The sequence below is a fragment of the Protopterus annectens genome, chromosome 17.part0 (genome assembly GCF_019279795.1).
Source record: "Protopterus annectens isolate FY-2018-M chromosome 17.part0, PAN1.0, whole genome shotgun sequence".
In the NCBI taxonomy this organism is placed as follows: Eukaryota; Metazoa; Chordata; order Ceratodontiformes; family Protopteridae; genus Protopterus; species Protopterus annectens.
Genome location: NC_056751.1, coordinates 702,535,639 through 702,551,752, shown reverse-complemented (window position 1 = coordinate 702,551,752; position 16,114 = coordinate 702,535,639). Strand labels below are relative to the sequence as shown.

At 44.8% G+C, this 16,114-nt stretch overlaps 1 protein-coding gene across 1 annotated transcript in view; it reads right to left on the bottom strand.

Moving 5' to 3' along the window:
- Window positions 1-259: 259 nt before the first annotated feature.
- LOC122791502 (nucleolin-like) overlaps window positions 260-16,114 on the bottom strand; it is a 666,377-nt gene continuing 650,522 nt past the window's right edge. The window contains exon 5 of the mRNA XM_044059243.1: window positions 260-3,082. Within this exon, the coding sequence (XP_043915178.1) occupies window positions 2,896-3,082 (187 nt within the window). The 3' untranslated portion in view covers window positions 260-2,895. The remainder of the gene's footprint in view (window positions 3,083-16,114) is intronic.

Sequence of the window (16,114 nt, the reverse complement as noted above, 5' to 3'; positions counted from 1 at the left end):
GAAGAAAATGGCGTCAGATGCCTCTTATATACCCATGGCGCACTGACGCCAGGGAAGAAGCGACAGCAAATGACGCCGGATCAAGACTTTGGAATTCAGGCCAACTGCGGGACTGCCTGATGACAGGATAACCCCAAGTGTGATGACTGCAGCAGGGTAACACGATGAACATCTGAACAGAACCAAAACTCTCAGCAGCATAATCCACTTTTCTGAAGCCAAGATTCTTGAAACAAATGAGATTAAAATTAAGGTCTCCTTTTACAGGTTTTCCTATCAAATGTTTTATTTTAGCAAGCATAATTCATTACTATATTCATTCAAGTTTAATTGCTCACTGGTGAGAAATAACAGCCTTGAACCAGCCATAAAATTGGACATAGGTATATCATATTTCCATATCAAAGGTTCTAAGGCTATCACAAACAGTCTCTCACAGACCACAGAAAAGTCCTTTACCCTCACCTAGAAACCAAAAATTATTTTGGGTAAGCAGAATCTCTCTTAGCAACTCATACACTTGAAATAATCAGGATTTGACTTCGTACATAGATTGCAAATCAGTCGTAAAATAACAGAGGCATATTCATTAACTACTGCCTTCCTGCATTTAGGCAGATTTCACATAAAATTAAAACAGAGTTCTACACACTTAATACTTTTTTGTTTTTTTTTTTACTTGTTTGCCCCTCCCTTCAGGTGGTTATACTTGCCATTACAAAAAACATAGCTGCAAACCAGTAAAACTATTTGATGTTATAACAAGGTATTGAAAGGCAGTCCCTTTTAAAGCTTAAAATATTATTTTAAAAAGGTAGGGGTGCTCAAGAAAAGCAGAGATATCAAGTCATCGTAAGACTAACTCTCCTCAGACTGATTCCCACTTACAGAGTTCTACCATTAAATTCCTAGCACAGAAATTTTCACATCCAAAGAAGGGGCTACCCTAATCCCTCCCCTTCAGAAACATCTCCCAAAACTATCAAACCACATCACTTTACCTTCCATAAGATTCTGCCCTGTGAAGGAAGGAAACCAGACTGGCTGTGTCTGCAAACAGTCTGTTGTGATCAGTGTACTAACCCCCAGTAAACAAACTTAAATATATAAATACAAAAATAAAAAAAATACACCGTTCATTTTCTATTATGCTTATTCATAAATTTCAGCAAAGTAAAATTAATTTTAACAATTTCAGTGATCTTATCAAAATCTAATATCAAAGTTACACATTTCTGGCCTGCATGTTCTTTTCTTTTTTTTAATATTAAATTTACTGGCCTTTCCAAGAAAATTCAAGCAGTGATAAGGCTACTATTACCAGCACCCTCACTTAAAACTAAATCCACTACTGAAAAACTTGGCACTTTTATTTTTTTTACTTTTTTGTTATTGCCTTTAGACTGTACTCTGGGCTGCTCTGAGACTCTAAAGACACTGAGCTGCATGACAAAAACCAAAACTGCAGCTTTGCCGGATGGTCACGGATATGGGTGGTGAGAAATGATGCCACTACAGTGAATGTCCAGAGGTATTTCCTCAGTCTTTCTCTATATTCCATCCAAGTAGGCTGGATGCTTACCAACTAAGGGTATTGCTCACTGCAATGCCCCCTTTTTCTTTTGGTTTTGACACTGTTGCTACAGGACCCTCTGGCCCTCACATCAAGTACTGTAGCAGAAACTAGAGAAACTCTCACCTACTGCTACCATTACCAAAAGGCAGGTGAACTAACCCAAGCTTGCCCAATTCAACCCTCAACTTGGTTGGACTAGTGGCACATAGGCAAACACTTCAGCCAGAGTTGCCAGTGTCACAGACTGGCACTTTAAATGTGTGTCAATGGGCCAGACTGTAACCATAGGAAATGCTGATCAATGACACAGCTCAATGTACCTTTTGGTACAATCCTGGCAAAGACCTTGCCAACATAACAATGTAAGCACAAACACACAAATATATGCCAGTCTGGAACACATAGCTAAACAAAGTACAGTTGGTTCTGGATTATATCAGCTATGCCAGACAGACAGACACATGCACACCTCACTTGTGAATGGACAACAGATGAGACATCAAATGACCAATATCATTCGCTCCCATCAGTCAAAAGACATAAATAAACCAAAAATGAAAACCTCTGCCTCAGGAGGTCATCCAACATCAAAAACTGAAAAGTTATCTACAACAAAGTTATCCACACTGTGACCAAGTCTTAGCTGTTCTGGTACATTTTGTTTTTTAAACATATTTTCTGCATAGCAACCATTTTCAGTGTGATTTATTTTCCATTTCTGAGAAACTAGGAAACTGTATGGCTGCAAACCTGACACACTTGCACCAGTTTTGTTCTTCTTAAGTCCAATGAATATTTTCTTTTAAACACCATGCAGTCTCTCCATGATGGGCTTGGTATCACCAGTCACTGTGCCAAATAAGCTGCCCTTCAACTAGTGTCACAGCAAAAAAGTTTTTTCTGGTTCCAAATATAAATCAGATAACTTGTGTATTATGAACTGCTAATGTGGCATCTTCTCTAATCATCCAGTAAAGAGACATTGCGTCAAGTCAAACTCTGGGCACTGGATCCTTGTCCAATCAGTCTGTATGAATATGCAAGGGCTCCATACTTAGGACAAAAACAGCACTGTATATGATCAGTTAAGTTTTGTTTATTAAAAACATGAAAAGAAAAATAAATCTGAGGTAGTTTTCTATAACACTGTTCCATTTCTCACAACTGAATGGGTTACCACTCGATTCAGTGTGCCAGCAAATTTCTACATACTTTAGATTTTCCACAGTAAGCCAACTTTGCTACTTCTTTAAGCGGCATTTCAAGACACTGAAATGTCCTTGCTAGTTTTTTCCTCTGATGTCAAAAGAAAATTTTCTTTACTCTGCAACATCTTTTTGCTCTGTAACATCTTTTGGCTCTGTGACATCTTTTGGCTCTGTGACATCTTTTGGCTCTGTGACATCTTTCGGCTCTGTGACATCTTTTGGCTCTGTGACATCTTTTGGCTCTGTGACATCTTTTGGCTCTGTAACATCATTTGGTTCTGCATTCTTTACAATATTCCTGCAAATAAGACAAACACACAGTCAGAAAAAACAAATTACACTTTTTTTTAAAGAAACGTTTACTCACCTGTAACCATACATGGAAGAGTGGTAAATGGTTCACATCCACACACTGGCACTCACACTAGAAAAAGTACAGTTTTGTACCTACCATAAATGTAGATGTCCGATAGATATGCAACTGCAGTCCTTACATATGGGTTGTCCTGCTTCAGGCAGCCCTTCGGTCGACCAGATTCCAAAGTCTGCGTCCGGCATCGGCTGATGTCGCCTCCTCCCCGACGTCAGAGCGGCTGGGATATAAAGGCATCAGCCGACGCCATTTTCTTCAGTGTTTCTTGCCCCAGATGCCAGGTGCCCTCCAAGGAAGGCTAAATTTGTGAATGTATAAACAAAAAATTCAGACATGCACAACAGTAATAAACAGATACACCATAACAGATATCCCCAGCTTATAGGATAAAAGGGGGGGGGGGATGGACCCAAGGGCAAAAACAGAGGGGTAGGAGGGAGGGAAAACCTGACTGCAGTTGCATATCTATCGGACAACTACATTTATGGTAGGTACAAAACTGTACTATGTCCTTCAAGAATGCAACTGCAGTCCTTACATATGGGTTGAATACCATAGCCAAGCTGGGGGTGGTAGGCCTAAGCAAGAGATGGTGTAGCTAGGAGGCCCTGCAGGACTGCCGAAGCAAAGCCTGCTTGGGATCTGGAGTACAATGGCAGGTTGTAGTGTTTGGAAAATGTATGCACGGAGCTCCATGTAGCAGCCTCTAGAATATCTTTTGTAGCCACTCTTAGAAAGGCTGTGGATGTGGCCATAGCTCTGGTGGAGTGTGGTCTAACATTGGCTGGCACACTTTTTCCATGGAAAGAATAACAGAATCTGATGCAGTGTCCAATCCATTTTGAGATAGTTTGTTTGGTGACTGCCTTTCCTTGTATCCCAGCAGCATAGGCTACAAACAGTTGGTCAGACTTCCTGGTAGACTTTGTTCTGTCCAAGTAGTAGCATAGTTGTCTGTGAATGTCCAAAGTATGCAACAGCTTTTCCCCTTTGTTTTGAGGGTTAGGAAAGAAAGTAGGCAGGTGAATTGCCTGGTTTAGAGACACTCTGGATATCACCTTAGGCATGAAGGAAGGATTTGTCCTTAGGGAAACTCTGTCCTGATGAAAGATGAGAAAGGAAGAAACTGCCATGAGGGCCTGTATCTCCGAAACTCTTCTTGCTGAGGTGACTGCCAACAGGAAAACCGTTTTCCAAGAGAGAAATTGCATTTCTGAAGATGCTGCTGGTTCAAAGGGTGGAAGAGTTAATTTTTCCAAGACATAATTGAGGTCCCATGCAGGAGTTGGTTGTTTCCTTGGAGGTTTGATATTCTTTATACCCCTTAGAAACTGTCTTAGCAAGGGATGTGAAAACACAGGTGGCTCACCGTTGTAATGTGTTGAGATAGCTGAAGCGTGGATTTTGATGGAAGAGTATGATAGGCCACTGTGAAACATTTCTGCCAAGTAATCTAATATCTGAGGTATGTTCATCAGTGATGCATCCTGGCCCCTGTTCTCATTCCAGATGATGAATCTCTTCCATTTGGCCGAATAGGTTTTTCTGGTGGAAGGTCTGGCATGCCTCCAGCAAAATTTCCTGAACTGTTTTGGAGAGGGAGTCATGGGTCCCAGTCATGGAACTCTCCAAGTTGTCAGCTTTAAGGTTTGCAGGTTCTGATGAACTGTCTTGTAATTGTGTTGAGTCAGGAGCTGAGGCCATAGAGGCAAGGGCCACGGTTTGGTGTGAGTTATGCTCAGTAGCAGTGGATACCAGTGTTGCCTTGGCCAGTCTGGAGCTATCAAGATTCCTCTTGGTTGTTCGGTCTTGATTTTCAGTAACACTTTGGTGAGTAAAGGTAGAGGAGGGAATGCATAAATTGTTAGGGCATTCCAGCTGAAGAAAAGAGCATCCGTTCTCCAGGCTAGAGGATGGTGTATCCTTGTGCAAAACCTTTCCAGATGATGATTGAGATGAGATGCAAAGAGGTCTATGTCTGGTCTTCCCCATGCAGTTGTTAATTGTGTGAATATGCGTGGGTGTAGCATCCATTCGTGTGAATCCAAGAAATTTCTGCTCAACCTGTCTGTCAGAACATTGTCCTTGCCCGGAACAAACTGGGATTGCAAGTAGATGCTCAGTTTCAGGCAATTTTCCCAAAGAGTCATTGTTAATCTGCAGAGGGGGTAAGAATGAGTGCCCCCTTGTTTGTTTATGTACCACATGACAGTGGTGTTGTCTGTCCTTATTAGCAGATGACCTTGCTGAAGAGATGTTCCAAAGGCTTCTATTGCATGTATCACTGCCAACATCTCCTTTTGATTTATGTGCTTATGCTTTTCTTTGGGAGTCCATTGCCCTTGAATGCATCTGCCATCCATGTGCGCCCCCCATCCATGGTCTGAGGCATCTGTTGTAATAGTTTGACTTGTTGGAGCTTTGCTGAAAAGCATGCCTTCGTTTAAGTGACTTGCTTGAGCCCACCACAAAAATTCCCTTTGCAGGCATGGTATGAGTGGTATTATGTCTTCCAGGTTGTGGCTGTGTTGAGACCACAAGCTTTTTAGGTACCATTGAAGTTTTCTCATGTGTAGTCTTGCCAGAGGGATTAGAAGAATGCAAGATGCCATGAACCCCAGGGCCTGCAGGGTTTTCCTTGTGGTCAGGTGGGTTAATTTTGCTAGGCTTTTGAAGTAATCTGTTAAATGCTCTTGTTTCTCCTCTGTGAGGAAGGCCATTTGTTACTGTGTGTTCAGCTTTGCTCCTAAGAAAATAATCTCTTGGGATGGCAGTAGTCTTGATTTTTGAATGTTGACTGTGTATCCCAAAGCCTGCAGCAATTGAATGACATAATCCAAGTGTTTTATCAAGGCTTGCTTGCTGTCCGCTTGTATAAGGCAGTCGTCCAGGTAAGGGCATATTTGTATCCCCTGGAGTCTGCAATGTGCCACTACTGATGCCAGGCATTTTGTGAATACTCTGGGCGCAGTAGATAAGCCAAACGGCAATGCTGAGAATTGATAGTGCTCTGTTCCTGCCAGAAATCTGAGGTATCTTCTGCAACTGTGTCTGATAGGGACATGCAGGTATGCCTCCTTGAGGTCCAGAGTAACCAGCCAAGACCCCTTGCCCAGCATGGGAAGAAGTTGCTGTAACGTCAGCATTTTGAATTTTGGCACCATAAGATAAGTATTTAGAACGGGCAAGTCCAAAATAGGCCTCCATTGCTTTTCTTTTCTTGGAACAAGGAACAGTCTTGAGTAAAATCCCTGCCCTTGTTCCTGAGGAGGAACCTTCTCTATTGCTTTTATTTGTAACAGCTTTGAGACTTCTCTGAGTGCCTCTGCCCTTTGATTTTGTGGCAGGTTTGGCATGCCTTGTCCTGTTGGTAAAGTAAGTGGAACCTGTAACCTCTGTCTATTATGTCCAAGAATCCAATTGTCCTTTGTTATAATGTGCCAGTTTCTTGAGAATAGAGATAATTTTCCGCCTAGAGGTGCTTCTCTTTGAGCCTTGGTAGGTGGAGTGATAGGTAAGTCATTGTGATTGTCCCTGTGGTGCAGGTGAACTATCTGTGCCACTTCTTTGATCGTGAGGTTGCCATTGGCGGCCTCTGTAGGAGCCTCGGTATTGCCCTCTACCTCGCGCATGCCTGTTCTTTCCCCTTTGAAACTTGTCTGAGTCTGGAATGGACTATTTCTTTGAAGGCCAATTCCTGCTGAATCTGGGTGGCTGAACCTGGAGGAAATATTTTACTGTCTGTACTGATTTTGCCTTCTCCTCAATAGACTTCAATACATCCTGAGCATTAGAACCAAAAAGCTTTTGTTTATCCAGAGGTGCGTCCAGGAGCTTTACTTTAACATGATCCGGCAGTGGCTGTTCTTTCAACCAAGCATGTCTACGGATAACAGCCCCTGTCATAGCTGCCCTACATGAAGCCTCCAATGCATCATAACCACACTGAAGAAAATGGTTGCTAACCTGCTGAGAATTATGAACCAAATCCTGCAATGCCTTTCTATCTATAGGCTCAGGAGAGGCTAGCTTTTTCTGCAAATCATCCAGTAAATAATCCTGGTATTTAAACATATGAAAAAGGCAGTTAAGTGACCTCATGGCAAGGGTGGTAGAGGTATAAACTTTTTTACCCCATCTCTCCAGGGACCTTGCTTCCCTGTCAGCTGGTAGTGGATTTTTGGCCGAGGAGGAAGCCACTCCCTTGGGGCCCTGTGAAATAGTTTCTAAATCCACAGATTGGGCCATAAAGAAATGCTTGTGAATGTCAGGGACCCTATAATATCTGTCTGGCTTGACAGGAGCAGGAGGGAGAGAATCAGGGGAAGCACTGGAGTCTGAGAATACATCATCCAGAACATCCAAAACTGGAGGGATAGCCAAAGGTCTGTGCTGGGGTAACTTGAGGAAGGTACGAAGCCTTTTCCTAGAATCAGAAAATTCCTGACCCTGCCACTTAAAATGTTCCCTCATGGAGTGGAGGACTTCACCGAAAGAAAAATCCTCCGGAGGAGAGGCAGAGGGAATTGATTCCTCAGCATCAGAGTCCTCATAGGCTTGGAAGGATTCTTCTTGGGTATCTGAATGCTCTGAATCCCCAGAGGCTTCATCTAAAGAGAGGTTGTCTGCCTGCTCAGTTCTAGGCCTTTTTTCTGCAGGTGGCTGAGAACCTCTGTTTGGATGAGGCTGAGACCCCCTGATAAGAGAGATTAGATCTGCAGCAAGAGACATGATCTGTCTATCAGAAGAAGGGGCCTGTGAGGAAGGTTTAGGATGGGCCTTGGCCTGGCTGACGGCCTTAGTACATGCAAAGGCCTTGATGGACATGGATACAGGAGGCCTAGCTGCCCCACGTGCAGGGGTAACCTTGTCCACAGGAATGATGTCGGGTAGATCGAGAACTTCGGTTTCTGGGGGAAAATCAACAACCGGCACCGGTGTAGTCTCCGAGACCGAAGAGCGTGTTAACGCGGTGTCGTCGGCCTGGAGCGGTTGAATAATCGCTTCCAAAGGGACCGAAGCACTCGCGGAGGGCTTAGGAGTAGTATCGGTGGAAGACGCGGGCCGAGGGTGTCGGTCCCGGTCCTTACGTTTTTTGGTAGTTTGTGCTGTCGGTAGTTCCAACGGCATGATGTAAGCGTAGGATTCACCAAAAAAGTTTTCGGCAAATTCTGCCCGGCGCCTGAGAGTGCGCTTATTAAAGCAAGCACAGGCAGCACAGGCCGAGACGTCGTGGTCTGGGTCCAGGCAAGGGAGGCAGTAAGAATGGAAGTCCTTATGAGGTATTTGTTTACCACAAGACAAACAATTATTAACTTTCTCAATTTGTTCTGACATCGGCTGAGGCAAGAAAAAATTTTCCCCAACGGGGTACTTACCTTTTTAGATGACTTCGGTAACTGAAAACACAGGAGCTGACCGACCGGCACTTGCGAACTGCTTCTGCTTCGGGCACCGCGCGGCAAGAAAGACTGAAGAAGATGGCGTCGGCTGATGCCTTTATACCCCAGCCGCTCTGACGTCGGGGAGGAGGCGACATCAGCCGACGCCGGACCCAGACTTTGGAATCCGGCCGACCGAAGGGCTGCCTGAGGCAGGACAACCCATATGTAAGGACTGCAGTTGCATTCTTGAAGGACATCTCCCAAGTAGAACATCTTTAAGTTAAGCTCCTCCCACTACCTATAAGCTATGACCTATACTTCATCTCCTAAACCCAAACTTTTGGTTGGCCAGATGCTTTACTCCTTTACCACTGCAAAACTTTGGAACTCCCTCCCCCCAACACTTAGATCCACGCGCTCAGTAACACTCTTCAAGACATCTCTGAAACAACACCTCTCCTCATCTTGGCTGTGCACATGTGCTAACACCACATCTCATATAAACTAACTTCAACCATCACAACTATTCTCACCCCCACTCTACTACTCTGACATCCTACTTACACATCCACCTGTCTTTTTACTTACTCAGCCTCTCCATCCTGCCCACTTCCCTCTTCTACTAACCCTCACTGTCTTACCATTGATCCCTCCTGTCTACTTCCTTCCCTTACAGACCTACCACTGAACCAGGCGAGACATTATGGTACTCTCTCAGCCTACCTTATTATCAAACCACCACATTCATCTGCAAAGATATTCACTGACTTTGCCGATTCCTGCAACAGGACTCATATGGCCTATCGCTCAGCTATTACACCTTCAAAACATGTGAAAAGTTTAAGTACCTAGTCTGTGATTAATTCCTATATCTGCTTTGCACCCACTGCATGAAGTGTCCTATATAAATTTTGCTAGCTGAAAAAGTACAGTTTTGTACCTACCATAAATGTAGATGTCCGATAGATATGCAACTGCAGTCCTTACATATGGGTTGTCCTGCCTCAGGCAGCCCTCGGTCGGCCGGATTCCAAAGTCTGGGTCCGACATCGGCTGATGTCGCCTCCTCCCCGACGTCAGAGCAGCTGGGGTATAAAAGCATCAGCCGACGCCATCTTCCTCAGTGTTTCTTGCCCCAGATGCCAGGTGCCCTCCAAGGAAGGCTAAAATTAGAACTGGATAAAAAATTCCAGATATACACAATAGCAATAAACAGATACACCATAACAGATATCCCCAGCTAAGTATAAAAGGAGGAAGTGGACCCAATGCACAGAGGGGAAGGAGGGAGGGAAAACCTGACTGCAGTTGCATATCTATCGGACATCTACATTTATGGTAGGTACAAAACTGTACTATGTCCTTCAAGAATGCAACTGCAGTCCTTACATATGGGTTGAATACCATAGCCAAGCTGGGGTGGTAGGCTCTAAGACAAGGATGGTATAGCTAAAATGCCCTGCAGGACTGCCAAAGCAAAGCCTGCTCGGGATCTGGAATATAAAGGGAGGTTGTAGTGCTTGGAAAATGTATGCACGGAGCTCCATGCAGCAGCTTCTAGAATGTCCTTTGTAGCCACCCCTCTTAGGAAGGCTGTGGAGGTGGCTGTAGCTCTGGTGGAGTGTGGTCTGACATTGGCTGGCACACCCTTTCCATGGAAGGAATAACAGAATCTGATGCAATGTCCAATCCATTTTGAAATTGTTTGTTTGGAAATTGCTTTTCCTTGTACTCCAGGAGCGTAAGCTACAAATAGTTGGTCAGACTTTCTGTTGGCCTTTGTTCTGTCCAAGTAGTAGCGTAGTTGTCTGTGAATGTCCAAGGTGTGCAGCAGCTTTTCCCCTTTATTTTGAGGATTGGGGAAGAAAGTAGGCAGGTGAATTGCTTGATTTAGAGACACCCTGGATATCACTTTTGGCATAAAAGAAGGATTGGTTCTTAAAGAAACCCTGTCCTGATGAAAAATGAGGAACGGAGGTACAGCCATGAGGGCCTGTATCTCCGAAACTCTTCTTGCTGAGGTTATTGCCAACAGGAAAACTGTTTTCCAGGAAAGAAATTGCAATTCTGCAGATGCTGCTGGTTCAAAGGGAGGAAGAGTTAATTTTTCCAACACGAAATTGAGGTCCCATGCAGGCACTGGTGGTTTTCTGGGAGGTTTGATATTCTTTACCCCTCTTAGAAATTGTCTTAGCAAAGGATGTGAGAACACAGGAGGATCAGTGTTGTATCTTGCTGAAATTGCTGAAGCGTGTATTTTTATGGAAGAATAGGAAAGCCCATTATGCAGCATGTCTGCCAAGTATTCCAATATCTGTGGAATGTTCATTACTGATGCATCCTGTCCCTTGTTGGTATTCCAGATGCTGAATCTCTTCCATTTGGCTGAATAAACTTTTCTGGTGGAAGGTCTGCATGCTTCTAATATCTGTTGAACTTCCTTGGAGAGAGAGATATGGGGAGAAATCATGGGACCCTCCAAGCTGTCAGCTGCAGAGTTTGCAGGTTGGGATGAACTGTCCTGTAATTGTGCTGAGTCAAGAGTGGAGACCATAGAGGCAGGGTCCACGGTTTGGTGCAAGTTATGCTCCTTAGTAATGGATATCAGTGCTGTCTTGGCCAATCTGGAGCTATTAAGATGCCTTTCGGTTGCTCTGCTTTGATCTTCAGTAACACCTTGGTCATCAATGGTAGAGGTGGGAATGCATAGATTGTTAGAGAGTTCCAGCTAAATGAGAGAGCATCTATTTTCCAGGCTTGTGGATGATGTGACCTCGAGCAGAACTTTTTCAGATGATGGTTGAGGTGGGAGGCAAAGAGGTCTACGTCCAGCCTCCCCCACGCAGAAGTTATTTGAGCAAAAATGTCTGGATGCAACATCCATTCGTGTGGATCCAGGATGTTTCTGCTTAGACTGTCCGCTAGAACATTGTCCCTGCCCGGAACAAACTGGGATTGTAGCTGTATGTTCAGTTTCAGGGATTTTTCCCAAAGAGTCATTGTTAGTCTGCAAAGGGGGTAAGAATGAGTACCTCCCTGCTTGTTTATGTACCACATAACAGTGGTGCTGTCTGTCTTTATTAGTAGATGACCTTGCTGAAGATATTTTCCGAAGGCCTCGATTGCATGCATTACTGCTATCATCTCTTTTTGATTGATGTGCAGATGTACTTCCTGGGGAGCCATTGGCCTTGAATACATCTGCCCTCCATGTGCACCCCCCCCCATCCATGGTCTGAGGCGTCTGTTGTAATGGTTTGGCTTGTTTGAGGCTTGTTGAAAGGCATACCTTTGTTTAACTGGCTTGCTTGGGCCCACCACAAAAATTCCCTTTGTAGACATGGGATGAGTGGGTAATTGCTTCTAAGTTGTGGCTGTGTGGAGACCATAAACTTCTTAGGTACCATTGTAGTTTTCTCATGTGTATCTTGCCAGTAGAATCAGTAGAATGCAAGATGCCATGAAACCCAGGGCCTGCAGGATTTTCCTTGCAGTCATCTGGGTGAGCTTTGCTAGGCTTTTGAAGTAATGTGGTAGTTGTTCTTGCTTCTCTTCTGTGAGGTAAGCCATTTGAGATTCTGTGTCTAGTTTGGCTCCTAGAAAAGTTATTTGTTGGGATGGCAGTAGTCTTGATTTTTGTAAGTTGACTGTGTATCCCAAAGCCTGTAGTAAGTGAATGACATAATTCAAGTTTTTTGTCAAGGCTTGCTTGCTGTCCGCTTGTATAAGGCAGTCGTCCAGGTAAGGGTATATTTGTATCCCCTGGAGTCTGCAATGTGCAATTACTGATGCCAGGCATTTCGTGAAAACTCTGGGCGCAGTAGATAAGCCAAAAGGCAATGCTGAGAATTGATAATGCTCTGACCCTGCAAGAAATCTGAGGTATCTTCTGCAACTGTTTCTGATTGGGACATGCAGGTATGCCTCCTTGAGGTCCAGAGTAACCAGCCAAGACCCCTTGCCCAGCATGGGAAGGAGTTGCTGTAGCGTCAGCATTTTAAATTTTGGTACAATGAGAAAAGTGTTTAGAGCGGACAAGTCCAGTATAGGTCTCCATTGCTTTTCTTTTCTTGGAACAAGGAACAGTCTTGAGTAAAATCCCTGGCCTTGTTCCTGAGGAGGAACCTTTTCTATTGCTTTGATTTGTTTCAGCTTTGAAATTTGTTCGAATGCCTCTGCCCTTTGATTTTGTGGCAGGTTTGGCATGCCTTGTCTTGTTGGTAAAGTATGGAAGTGGAACCTATAGCCTTGGTCTATTATGTCCAGAATCCATTTGTCCTTCGTTAAAATGTGCCAGTTTTTTGAAAATAAGGATAATTTTCCGCCTAAAGGTGCTTCTCTTTGAGCCTTGGTCGGCGGTTTCAAAGGCAAGTCATTGTGATTGCCCCTGTGGGGCAGGGGAAGTCCCCGCGCCACCTCTCTGATTAGTCGGTGGCCACTGGCGTCCCCTGTAGGAGCCTCGGTATTGCCCTCTTCCTCGGGCACGCCTGTTTTTTCCCCTTTGAAACTTGTCAGTGTCCGGAAAGGACCAGTTCTTAGAAGGCCAACTGAACCTAGGAGGCTGAACCTGGAGGAAATCCTTGACTGTTTGCACTGATTTAGCCTTTTCCTCAATTGATTTCAACACATCCTGAGCATTAGTACCAAATTAGCTTGTGCTTTTCCAGAGGAGCATCTAGAAGCTTTGCTTTAACATGATCTGGTAATGGCTGTTCTTTTAACCATGCATGTCTACGTATGACGGCCCCTGTCATAGCTGCCCTACATGAAGCTTCCAATGCATCATATCCACACTGAAGAAAATGATTGCTAACTTGCTGTGTGTTGTGAACCACATCCTGCAAGGCCTTTCTATCTAAAGGCTCAGGAGAGGCTAATTTTTTCTGCAAATCATCCATCAAGAAATCCTGATACTGAAACATATGAAAAAGGCAATTGAGGGCTCTCATAGCCAGTGTGGTTGAGGTATAAACTTTTTTGCCCCACCTCTCCAGGGACCTAGCTCCCCTGTCTGAGGGCAAAGGATTCTTGGCCGTGGATGTTGTCACCCCTTTGGGCCCCTGGGAAATTGTTTCTAGATCAACAGCATGGGCCTTAAAGAAATGTTTGTGAGTTTCAGGAACCCTGTAGTATCTGTCCGGCTTGACAGGAGCAGGGGGGAGAGAATCAGGAGAAGCACTCGAATCTGAGTACACATCATCCAGAACATCTAGCACTGGAGGGATAGCTAAAGGCCTGTGTTGTGGTAGCTTAAGGAAGGTACGAAGCCGCTTCCTGGAATCGGAGAATTCCTGGCCTTGCCACTGAAAGTGCTCCCTCATGGAGTGAAGAACTTCCCCAAAAGAAATATCCTCAGGAGGAGAGGCAGAGGGGATAGAATCCTCCGCATCTGAATCCTCGTAGGCCTGGAAGGACTCTTCCTGGGTATCTGAGTGATCAGAGTCACCAGACGCTTCATCTGAAGAAAGGGTGTCTGTATGCTCAACCCTGGGCCTTTTGTCAGAAGGTGGCTGAGATCCTCTGTCAGGATGGGCCTGGGAGCCTCTGATTAAAGAAATTAAATCTACAGCTAAAGACATGATTTGTTTATCAGTAGTGGGCTGAGGCAGAGCTTTAAGAGGGTGAGACTTAGCCTGGCTAGCAGCCTTAGCACTTGTGTAGGCCTTGATAGACATAGACATAGGGGGCCTAGCTGCCCCACGTGCTGGAGTAACCTTGTCCACTGGTATGGTCTCCGGTAAATCTTGGGCTTCATAATCTGGAGGAAAATCAACCACCGGCACCGGCGCAGGCTCCGGGGCCGGAGTGATCGGTAAAGCGATGCCGTCGGTCCGTAGCGGTGGAACTGCCGCCTCAGAAGAGACCGATGCATTCGCGATAATTTTTGGCGTGGTGTCGGTGGAAGTCACGGGCCAAGGATGTCGGTCCCGGTCCTTCCGTTTTTTGGAAATATGAGGTGTCGGTTGTTCTGACGGCATGGTATAGGAGAATTTGTCGCCAAAAAAGTCTTCAGCAAACTCTGCCCGGCGCCTGAGGGTGCGCTTATTGAAGCAAGCACAGGCAGCACAGGCCGAGACGTCATGGTCTGGGCCAAGGCAGGGGAGGCAGTAAGAATGGAAATCCTTATGAGGTATTTGTTTACCACAAGACAAACAGTTATTAACTTTTTCAGTTTTTTCTGACATCGGCTGAGGCAAGAAAAAGATCCCCAACGGGGTACTTAGCTTTTTTGATGACTTCGGATAAGAAAAACACAGGAGCTGACCGACCGGCACTTGCGAACTGCTTCTGCTTCGGGCACCGCGCGGCAAGAAAGACTGAGGAAGATGGCGTTGGCTGATGCTTTTGTACCCAAGCCGCTCTGACGTCGGGGAGGAGGCGACATCAGCCGATGTCGGACCCAGACTTTGGAATCCAGCCGACCGAGGGCTGCCTGAGGCAGGACAACCCATATGTAAGGACTGCAGTTGCATTCTTGAAGGACATCTACTCATATGGAATGTTCTCATGTATATAATCTGTATTGCTTGTACATCTTTGATTTGAGAATGATTACTTATGTACTGTTTTTTTCACCAATTATATAAGCTGCCAATAATACGTACTGAATGTCTTTATTAATGTAAATTATGTATTGTATGTGAAATGTCTTATACGTGAGACATGCGTGAATGGGCATACCTTCATTGAAGGTTGTGCGTCAGGGCTGGCAACTCGGCACGTAACAATCCACTGCCAAACATTAGCGGACCGGAGTTCCGCTGTGGCGACCCCTAACCGGGAAAAGCCAAAAGACACAAACAAAATGTGAAATGTCTTATACGTTGAGCTTTTTTCCCTGGGACTCCACTGAAAATGGGCACTTCTGGCCCAGCTGGACCATCTTGGTAAACAAATGCAAATAAATGCCTGTCACTAGAAATAGGATTGGGCACATAATGGGAGAGGCCAGGTGGGTGGTCTGAATGTTAACCACATAACACTTCAAGATCTATGGTTACAGGGAAATAAAAAAGAAGTTATGTACTTACCATAACGTTCCATGTGAGTTGTTTATCTCGCCTTTATTCTCATTGATGGGTTCGGAGCCGATCCTCAACTCCTACACGGCCGACAGCAAAGCTCAAGGTTTGCCAGTAGCTCGAGACCAAGCCCCTTATCCCACAATGCGCTGCTGGAATTACCTCCAATCTTGTTTGCTGCGAGTATATATACCCTTTTATTTATTTCTACAAGGAAGCACTTCCTGAAGTGGAAGAAGTAGTATTGAATAACCAGGATGGTATCAGCCTGGAGGGGGAAGGATGGAGGGACGTGAGAATAAAGACAAGATAAACAACTCACATGGAACGTTATGGTAAGTACATAACTTCTTTATGTGAAGCTGTTAAATCTCGCCGTTTTTTCTCACTGATGGGTAGCGTCCCTAGTACCCTCAATCTTGGGTGGCTCATGGAAGTACATTTTTCAGTACCGTGGAACCAAAGGAAGACGTGTCCCTGGAAGCCTTATCTACTTTGTAAGGTGTGATAAAGGTATGCGGCTTAGACCAAGTGGCTGTAGCACAAATATT